Below are 10,966 nucleotides of genomic sequence, written 5' to 3' on the forward strand. Positions count from 1 at the left end.
CTCCCCTATCATTTCACTTTAGAAAAAGTAAGGCTCTTTCTAGAGCTTATGATCCTAATCGTTCCCTGGGAAGCCCTAAGATAATGTGTGCTTGTATGTGAAGACGCTTTTTTTCCCCCCTCCTTAAAGAGAGGTACATAATTTTCATCCGATTTATAAAGGGATTTGATCTGTGATTAGGAACCACTGGCATAGAGAAGTTGGATAGAGATCCATCTACTGGCATGGATCAGCACACAAGACCCACTGGCAAATCCAGCCCCAAGCCCATATTTGTATGTTCTGCAAGTAAGAAAGGTTTTTATAATTTCAAGTGATTGGGAAGGAAAATCATGAGAAGAAAAGTACTTCATGACGTGTGAAAATTATATGAACTTCAAATCTTAGCATTTCACTGGAACACCTCTACACTCATTTGTTTATATATTGTCTCTAGCTGCTTTTGGGCCAAAAAGGCAGAGATAAGTAGTTGTGACAGAGCACGTGTGGGCCACAAAGCTTAAACTATTTACTGTCTGGATCTTTACTGAGAAAGTCTTCAGACCCCTAGTCTATAAAGTGAATTTCAATAAGTTTTCTTTTTCTCCCTTGCATTCCATTGTTACAATCCCCTCTGCAAGTATTTATTCCTTATCACCAGTAAGATTTATTTGCCTTGCCATGTTCTCATTTAATGCCTGAGGATTGGGCACAGGGCAGAAGAGTTGGATCCAGTGAGACGCCCTTGCTCCTGTGCGTGCAAAGAGGGGCTCACACTCTCACACCCTGCAGCCTGGCAGTCAGTAGTGATGAGCACTTTAAAAGACTGATGATATCAGTGTAGAAGGAGGGGGTTTCTAAGAAAACATAGTGGATATTTGAGGAAGACCTAAGGAAGTCAGAGCCCTACAGCGCTTTCAGGACTGAAGGGCAGGTTGAACTAAGAGGAGCGGCTGGGACCTAGCTCATAGGGTGTTCATGGGCCACCAGCCAGACAGAGGTTCTTTTTTAAAAAAAATTTTTTTTAATGCTTTATTTATTTCTGAGAGAGACAGCATGAGCAGGGGAGGGTCAGAGAGAGAGGGAGACACAGAATCCGAAACAGGATCCAGGTTTTGAGCTAGCTGTCAGCACAGAGCCCAGTGCGGGGCTCAAACCCACAAACCATGAGATAATGACCTGAGCCAAAGTCAGACACTTAACTGACTGAGCCACCCAGGCGCCCCCAGACAGAGGTTCTTAATAAGCAAAAGAAAGAGCTGAAATGGAGAGGAGTCCCTATTTGTGGGAAGGTGGTGCTTTGCTGCTGGGTGAAGGGGTTTGATCATCTTTCAGTACCTGCCACCTGCAGCAGAGACAGCCAGGAGATGTGTCTGGGGACATTAACACATGAGGTGTCCTCAGCACTAAAAGGGGCATGGTGAAGTGGTGATCCATCCCAAGTGCTCAATAAACAGGGGTTGTTTGCTTTCATGTCTGTGAGGGGAGCGGAGATAGGTAGGACAGGATCTGTGAATTCTGAGGAAGGACAGAGCTATTTAGGCCACAAAGAAGAGGACGGGATTTTTCCCCTTCAGTGCATTCCAAGAAATTCAGTGAGTGTCTGTGTTGTTCCAGGTTTTCTGGTAGGGCCTAGGGACACCCTGCAAACAAGACAGCTGTGGCCCTGCCTCAGATAGCGTGCTGTCAAGCAAAGAGAGAAAAGAGACGCAAGAACAGGGTGGTCACAGCCTGGGAAGGGAAGAGCAAAGGAGCATTTTAGCGCATTCAGGGTGATGAAGAGGATATGGCCATGGGCCAGAGGGGAAGAGAGGGGAAGTAAAGATTCTTTGGGAATATTGGGGGGGAAAGAGTATAAGGCTTTGATCAGACAGTGGAAAGGAGTGGTTTAAGAATTGTCATTCAAAATCACACGGGGGGGCTAAGAAGAGAAAATAAAATAAAATATAAATGACCTGGAGTAAACATTTGGAAGGCTAGCAGAAAAGCAAATTGTGCATTCTATGCATATGACTACAAATCAAAAGGTAGTTCCAAAAATGTTTAAAGGTATGTGTTGGAGGAAGACACACTGCTGGAGATATCTCCATTTGTATAAATTTTATGTTAAGGTTCCTTGATTTTTTTTCCCCACATGGTTCATGTTTTGAGTCTTGAGAGAAGATTTTTACAGTATAATTATTTGATTTTCAAAGTTTGTAGAGATGTGTGTCAATTTTTTCCCCTTTGAAAATGAAGTTGAGAAAAGGGTCAGTTGTAATTTCACCCTAAAAGCAAGAATTTTCTAGAGAAGCACGTCAAGTTACCAGAAAATATTCGAATCTCAGCCAGTGTCTCTGGCCTCACTGTAATTTTCTCTCAAGACAGCAGAAAAGAGATGAGAAAATGTCACCCTTGACTTCCTGGCACCACCAAAGGCCAAGCTGAGGACTTGAAAAATCCTGAGCTGTGGTGTGAGTCACGTTTGCCAAGCCACTGCTTGATGTTAGCTACTGTTTTTCCTGTCAGATATATTTTAATTTCCATTCAAAACTAAATTAGACTTTAAGCTTTCAGGAAAAGTAAAATATTGTGTTATTAAATGCTTTCAACAACCATTTAAAATTATATGCCTATTAAGATTGATTTCAGTGAGTAAAATGTCTGTCTATAGCAAGNTCCTTCCTTCCTTCCTTCCTTCCCTGCCCTTCCTTCCTTCCTTCCCTGCCCTTCCTCCCTTCCTCCGTTTCTTCCTTCCAGGGATTACTATTTGTGTGATGTAACATGGGTAAATGAAGAAAGAATTTCTTTGCAATGGCTCCGAAGGATTCAGAACTACTCAGTCATGGATATATGTGACTATGATAACTTCACCGGCAAATGGATTTCCTCAGCGGTAAGGTTTAATGGAAATCTTCTGATTCTAAACCTACATGCAATCCAAGGACAGTATGAAAACGGGGAGAGTGAGTGACTGGGAATCAGGAAATAAAGTTTGAGTTTCTGTTCTTTCTGACTGTCAGATCCTGAGTCAGTGTGTAAGTTTTCACTAACTTTTAGAGAATCTGGTATCTGATGGTACTTCCATTTCACCTTTACTCACTAGTCACACTGTTTTATTTATGGATATTATCACTTGGGGAGGGGATGGTGATTGGAAGCCCAGAAGATAGAATTTGATGTCAAAATTCAAAAAGCCCAAGAGGGTCAGGGGCTGCAAGTTCCAGGAAATGTGTTTCCATAGAGAAAATATGGGCAGTGGTAAATGACTGGCTGAGTATGTGTGAAAGAAAACAAGATTCAAGAGGCCACTAATCTTCTACCATACTGTGACTATCTTTAAGCAGTAAGCAGCTTTAGAACATAAATAGATAACTACCCAGCTGAAAGGGTGGCAACATTAAGACAAAAGCAAATGTTAATTCAAATTTGAGGTCCTTGAGGGCTTGGGTGGGTTCCCCACAAGAAACTTCAAGGTTCAGCCAAGCTGGTGAATCAGAATTAAAACATCTTTGGGAACCAGCAGCCTCAGGAGGGGCAAAGCCCAGGGAAAGTTTGCTGGCATGTGTCAAGCACACCTCTATAAGCCCTTTTCTGGTAATAGGCTCTGTGCTTACACGCCTCCCCTCCCTGTTCCCATCCTGGTTGGACACAGTGCAGATTCTTGCCTCAGAAAGCTTGGGCACCATGTATCTTGATGTGCTCATTAAGTTTATTTATACAGCAAACACTAAATACCTCATGTGTCCCAAGTTCTGTGCATAGCTCTGGGTTAAAAAAAAAAAAAAAAAATCCAACCAACAACGAATTAGACAACATGCCTGTCCCCAAAATGTTTATGTTATAGTAGGGAATACCATTATGATAATCAATAGTAGTAGATACCGTTTATTGAACACTCACAGTAGCCAGACACTTTGGAGACAGAGGTTCGGAGAAGTTGAGGAGCTTGCATGAGTCACAGGACAGCCAGAATCCAAACTAAAACACTCTCAAGCTTTTTGCTTCCTATCAAATATATCATCCTACTGTCAAGATATTGTGCCCTAAAAGGGTATAAACAAGGTGCAGAGGGAATGTAGGATGGAAGAAGACGATCACTCAACTGGCGACAGGGGTGGGAGGTGACAAGGAAGAACTGGAGCAGCCTGGGCAGGTAAGGGCACAAGGACCCTGTGAGCAGCGGCAGTGCAAAGGCATCCAGTGAATGGCTTGGAGCGTGCAGGGTCTGGGGACCCAGAGGACCAGGGGTTGTATTGAAGCACAATGGTAAGAACTGAGGATGGAGGTAGGCTGAGGCTTAGATGCCATTCTCAGGAGTTTGGACTTACTTGTAAGACACAGGGAGCTATTTCCAGGTGTTAAATAGAGGAGGATCATAATGAGAACCATCTGTTGCCAAGGGGTTGAGCAGGGCGGAGGGCAGACTGGAAGAAGAGAAGAGCCCCAGGGTCTCCAACCAGGAGGTCAGGACAACAAACCAGTGGAAATCTGACAAGAACTCGAGCTAAGGCAGTAACAGTGGAGAAGGAGGAGAGGAGTCAAAGAACCGGAGGTTGAGGAGGTGGCTGTGAGTAGTGGAGGCATGTAGAGCGACTCCCATGTCTCTGGCTTGGGTGAGTGATGGCACTAGGCAGAAGAATGAATGTGTAAGAACGGAGGCAAGATAAAGGACATCATCTTCTGTTCTGTACTTGTCAAGCTGAAAATGCTGGTGGGTCTTCCAGGGCCACATATGGAAGACAGAGCCCTAGGCAGGAGAGGTAAATGTTCTAATGCAACAATCCTAACATAAATGGAGATAGTTTTCAGGTACAATTTTGTCTGTATTACCACAAATTGCAGCTAAAGAATTAAATGCATATCTTAACTTCTCTCTGAAACGCTATCCCTGTATTTTTCCCTCCCTAGGCACGAGAGCACACTGAAATGAGTACCACTGGCTGGGTTGGAAGAGTAAGTGGTCAAGGCTTTTTTGTTGTATGGATCAGATACTCAGAGCTATTTAATATGTAAATATACCAGGGTGCGTGGGGGGCTCAGGAGTTTAAGCACCCAACTTCTGATTTTGGCTCAGGTCATGATCTCAAGGTTGTGGGATGGAGCCCCACATTGGGTTGCACACTGGGCATGGAGCCTGCTTGAGCTTCTCTCTCCCCCTCTCCCTCTGCCCCTCTCCCACTTGCACTCATGTGCTTGCTCTCTTTCTCAAAAACAAATGTAAATATACCAAATGAGGGCCCTATGTTATTTGCAGTTAATAGAGATATTACTTGACCTATTTCTCAAAATATTTAAATGCCCCCTGCAGAGATATCTGTTTATAGAGAATATAGAATATGCTCAGTTGGAAGAAGTGAGAGGACAAGGTAAAACCTAAGAGCAGACAAAACAGAAGACCTACTCGAGGCAAACTGTGGCCCCTGGAAAGTTAAAAAGCAAACCTTTGCTAAAAAGCCACTAAGCTGCCAAATATGCTCATTGACCTCATATTCAAAGTCCTGTGCTTTGGAGGCAGAAAACATGGCTTCCACCCACAGCCTCCACTAATGTGTAAGAAGATGGGACTATATCCAGTAGCAACTCAGCGGCATACACCCCACACTGCTGTGCACCTCCCTCTGGAGGAAATAGTACTCGTGTGGCTTCACACTTTCCTAGGCCCCAGATGCAGAGTTTCATCCAAGAAAGCACGGTGACCCACAGGGACTTGTCACACTTCTCACTCCTGCTGCACTACACCTTAGGCAGAATCACCAACGGTGTTGCTACCAGACCATGGAATGAAACAAGATAACGAAGGAAGTCCAGCCATTGTGGCACCTCATAGAAAGATGATGAACAAATCTCACCTAATTTTTACGACCACTTCTATTAAGTCTCCTTTAAGAGAGAAACAAAGGGACAAAATATGTAAAGATTTCAGTCACATCTCTCAGGGCAGAGAGGGGAGGCCCCTGGTCCAGGAACAGGACCCCTTCCAGCTGGGCTCGGAGTTCTGATAGCATTCACACGTCCCTTTTCTTCAGGCATTGATTGGGCAGAGGGGAGAGGTTTGCCAACATGAAAAGTGGTTTCCTCCATGGCAAGAGACACGCTACACTTCCTCACGACTCTTTGAAAAAAATATGTTTTTTCCTCTCTGTATTTAACCAGACAGATGCCACTTTTCACACATTTCTACTAGGCACAACTCCATCCAGGGGAAACAGGGAAATGTATTAAAAAGATAAGGCTGTGAACACAGGTCTAGAGAGGGGAATGTGTTTCAGAGCTCTGTAATGAGAACACCAAGTGTACTGCACGCCTCAGCTTGCTCCATAAATGAATCCACTTTGAATCACTAAATAGAAGAGGGAAGCATTTTTCTTCCTTCCCAAAATGGGAGCTGATGAAAGAGGAAACATCTAGGGTAAAGTGAACCAACAATTTTAAAAGACCATCTCCTACCTGCTCTCAAATGTAGTCGTAAGGTGGCATATTCCTTTCAGGCTGGGATAGATACTCTTCTGCTTAAACTACATTATGTTCTGAGCACTATCTTTTATTGAACTGTGAAAAATGGAAATTTTATAGTATATTTCCATACAACTACTTTTTTGGTAAATTGTTGATCCTATTTAGCAAAATGAAAAGACTTACCATAAAAATGGGAATGACAAAAACGTTTCCATGTGAGATATACAACAGGCATTCCTTATAGTACCCAGTCCATAAATGGTTAAAGACTTCCTGGCTTTCAAAAAGAAATATGTATTTAAAAAAGAGGGAACAAATCCCTCAAATTACAAACCACTTCTTATCTGAAACAGTAAAAATAATCTGTTTCAAACCAACAAACAAAACAGAAAGCAATCAACTCATGGTTGTGGGAAGGGAAGGGGTATGGGGAGATGGGTGAAATTGGTGAAGGGGATTAAGAGGTACAAACTTCCAGTTATAATAATAATAATAGTTTGTTTCAAGAAAGCATACTGGTGAAACTGAGAAATTTTACCTCATAAAACTGAAATGCTGACTTTTACACATTTGTAGCCAGAAGTCCTTGAGCTATCTTCCACAGAGAGGTGTCCAAAGATAAAAATACCTCTGCTCTGCTCTGTGTTGAGTGTCCTGTGTAAGCCTCTTTATGACTTTCTCTCATTTACTCCGCACAAAAAATTCCCTGAGAGAGATCTTTTTGTCTGCATTTTCTAGAAGGAGAATTTTCTTTTGAGACACTCTGGTTTCTTTTGGCAAGGAAATGAAGCACGGGTTTTGGGCAGAGATGTTGAGAGGACTTTCAAAAATTAAAGTTGGTGCTGAGATAAGACTAATGTGCTCTAATGTGTTTTTTGTTTTCTATTACATTCTAGTTTAGGCCTTCAGAACCTCATTTTACCTCTGATGGGAAGAGCTTCTATAAGATCATCAGCAACAAAGATGGCTACAAACACATTTGCCTTTTCCAAGTAGATAAGAAAGTGAGTATTCCTATGTAATTTGCTGCAGGTCGATCTCTTTTTTAATGAAAGTAACTTGAAGTGGAAATGATTTGGTAAAGTCAACCAAGGTGTACTAATAATCTGATTAATTCAAATTCCAAAGCAGTATCTGGAGTGCAATGGGATGGGGTGGGGACACCCAAGAAGAAGGCCTAAGATCATCTAAACTGTCGCTACAAATAATTTAATCCTCCACTTACCTTTGGTGAGACAGTTAAACCTCTTTTTTAAAAAATCCCATTAGGATTGCACATTTATTACAAAAGGAGCTTGGGAAGTCATCGGAATAGAAGCTCTTACCAGTGATTACCTGTGAGTATTCTAATAATCGATTGGATAGATGTAAATATACTTGTTGTAATCACACTCTCTCTGCCCAGAAATCGGGGAAAATCTCCTACAAATAAAGAATAGTCTATTTGGAATGTGTTCAGTACTTTTTTCTTTTTAACATACGGAAGCCTTAATGATTTTCGCATATGCTTAGCAGATTTGATACCATGCCACCAAGCAGCTCTACCTCTTGCTCTTACCTGCTTTACATTAGAAGAGCTATAGCCTCTTTTTCTTAAACATCTTAGAACACTGAACCAGAATCAGGGGCATTATGTGAATTTTTAACTGGCACTGAATTTTGGAAGGCTTAGAGAGGCTATTTTATCTGTCCATGTTTCGGCCTTTTTGGAAAATGGAAAGCTTTGCATAGGCTGTCAGCTAGCACGCATGAATTGTGGCACGAGAGTGTTATTTTTCATTAGAATCTAAGGCACTTTCACAATTCATTATCGGGTGTCACCATGCAGGATTTTTGCCCCTGCCCAAAGCAGTCTTTGAAGCTCCTCTTTAGAAGTGGCTTTGTGGCCCTCAAGAAGATAGTAGTTTGTGTTCTAAAACAGAAAATTTGGAACACAGTATAGATACATGGGCTTTCAACTTTAGGCTACTTGTACAGTCACATTTTTCTTACAAGAGACTTTTTTTTTGAGTTTTTACTGTAACTTTAATGAAGGGAGCAATTCCTTCATTCAGCTATTTTAGTCTGTTTAAAAAAAAAAAAATCTCCTGGGATGCCTGGGTGGCTCAGTTGATTAAGCATCCAACTTCGGCTCAGGTCATGATCTCACAGTTTGCGGATTCGAGTCCCACATCGGGCTCTGTGCTAACAGCCAGCTCAGAGCCTGGAGCCTGTTTCAGACTCTGTGTCTCCCTCTCTCTCTGACCCTCCCCTCCCCATGCTGTCTCTCTCTCTCTCTTTCAGAAATTTTTTAAAAAGTTGCTTTTAGTTAAAAAAAAAACTCCTATTTAGAGATTTAGAGATAATGGGGGGACATGGCATCTAGGGAAGAGGGAGCAGGGAAGAACGATACAAGGAGGGCCAGCACTAATGCTTGGTATTGAGTTAAACAGAGTGTACTTGACTTTCTTTAAAAACATAATTAATGGGACGCCTGGGTGGCTCAGTTGGTTAAGCATCTGAATTCAGCTCAAGTCATGATCTCGTGGTTCGGTTTGAACCTCGCNAGAGAGAGAGAGATTAGATTTTTTTTTATTGTAGATTTTTTTATTATTTTATGCACTTGCCTCTTTAAATGAGAAAATGTATGTGGGTAGTGCCTGTCACCCAACCTGNAAAACCATAATTAATATATATCTCATTTGTTTTCTTCCCAGATACTACATTAGTAATGAAAATAAAGGAATGCCAGGAGGAAGAAATCTTTATAAGTAAGAGCTCTATCAAGTTGTTGACTTGAATCTTTTTAGCTGAAGAACAATTTCTGGGGTTCTTTTTTTTCTCCTTTGTCTTAATGAACTAGAATTGTAATTGAAAGCTTCTGTTCCTTTATAAACCAAACCTCCACATGTCACCAAAAGAGAATGGCTTTATTAGAGCCAAACAGTGGGAGGTTTGAGGCTATTATGAATTAATTCATGTATTTATCTCACACCAAAAAGAAGTTTTTGAGCATTGCTTTGGCATTCTGATTGCTTTGGAACCAGAATATGGCATTGTTGAATTCCACTGTTTTCATTTCTTCTTTCATCAAGCCCTTAATTTCCACCATTGGTTTACAGAATCCAACTTAATGACTACACAAAAGTGACATGCCTGAGTTGTGAGCTGGACCCAGAGAGGTGTCAGTACTATTCTGTATCATTTAGTAAAGATGCAAAGTACTATCAACTTAGATGTTCAGGTAAGCGTGAATGGCCATTGGGAGGAAAGACTGCACCACCATGTCTGTCGGTCAACTCCAAGTGGTTCCTAACATTCCCTTAGGCTGCACACTTTTCTAGCCTTCCACTCATCAGCTGATGTTCCCTCCTCTCTTCAGACAACATTCACTACCCTCCTGGCTCAGTCTGCCCATCTGTCCCTTTCTCTGTCCTGTCTGGGACACATTCTTGCTGCCCTGCTCAGTTTTCTTCTCTTGAAATCACTTAAGTCCCCTTCTCTTCAAGCACTAAGTGGTGAGTTAACCACCTTTCCTCCCCTTCTGACCAAGAGACTTGCATGGCTTGCTTTTGACTGAATGCACACACACACACACACACACACACAAGTACACACACACACACACACACACACACACACACACACTGGAGCCTATGTATCATAGAGGCACTTCATTGTTTTACATAGATGAGTGGAGAGAGAGAGAGAGATTAGATTTTTTTTTATTGTAGATTTTTTAATTATTTTATGCACTTGCCTCTTTAAATGAGAAAATGTATGTGGGTAGTGCCTGTCACCCAACCTGCTCACTGTTCCATCTTCTGTTGCTGTTTTATTTTTGTTTTCTTTATAATAAATGAAGAAACTTGGCAAGGACAGGCAATAGGACTCCCGCAGGTCACACAGCTAAGAGGCACAACAGGAGCCAAGCCAGGTGTCCACCTCCTGAGTGCTCGGATAAGCACTATGCTAGATTACTTCTCAAAAGGAAAGAATCTGTATATTCTGGAAGGAACTGTCCCCTTGCTGAAAAGACATCTCCTAACCAGCTAAATGTATCTTTCTTAACAGCACATTTTCCTTATTATTACCTTTTTGTTTCTGCGACTGTTTTTAGTCACCATTTCTTGGGCATACATTTCATACTAGGAACTGTGCTAAAAGTTTTATATTTGTGGGATTTTTTGACTCCTAAGAAAACTCTATAAAGTAGATATTGTCTTTATTTTATATGTAGAGATTGAAGCATAGATATGTTGTCCTAAGTCACACAGCAGGTAAGCCAGGGTTCAAACCCAGGTCTGTATAATGCCTTCACTGTGGTTGTGATCAAGAGTAAAACATTAATATTATCTAACTGCATCAAAATTAAATAGCTCACCAAATAGCTTTTTTATACATTACCTTCTAGTCTGCAACTACCACAGTTGGGATAAATAGTGAAGATATGTTCATGTGAGAAAAACACTTTTGCATGCCAGAAAGGAATCGCTTATCCAAGTCAGGCACTGTGCAGATGTGCCCCCTGGCTCAGGACTCCGTGGGGGGGGGGGGGGGGGGAGACACG

General features: G+C 41.8%; 1 protein-coding gene across 1 annotated transcript in view; it reads left to right on the forward strand.

The window, feature by feature from the left end:
- Positions 1 to 10,966, forward strand: part of DPP4 (dipeptidyl peptidase 4) — a 76,643-nt gene that overhangs the window by 42,359 nt on the left and 23,318 nt on the right. The window contains exons 11-16 of the mRNA XM_077761033.1: positions 2,719 to 2,854; positions 4,870 to 4,914; positions 7,314 to 7,421; positions 7,687 to 7,754; positions 9,114 to 9,167; positions 9,519 to 9,640. Of these exons, the coding sequence (XP_077617159.1) occupies positions 2,719 to 2,854; positions 4,870 to 4,914; positions 7,314 to 7,421; positions 7,687 to 7,754; positions 9,114 to 9,167; positions 9,519 to 9,640 (533 nt within the window). The remainder of the gene's footprint in view (positions 1 to 2,718; positions 2,855 to 4,869; positions 4,915 to 7,313; positions 7,422 to 7,686; positions 7,755 to 9,113; positions 9,168 to 9,518; positions 9,641 to 10,966) is intronic.

The sequence above is a fragment of the Crocuta crocuta genome, unplaced genomic scaffold, assembly GCF_008692635.1.
Source record: "Crocuta crocuta isolate KB4526 unplaced genomic scaffold, BGI_CrCroc_1.0 scaffold153, whole genome shotgun sequence".
In the NCBI taxonomy this organism is placed as follows: Eukaryota; Metazoa; Chordata; class Mammalia; order Carnivora; family Hyaenidae; genus Crocuta; species Crocuta crocuta.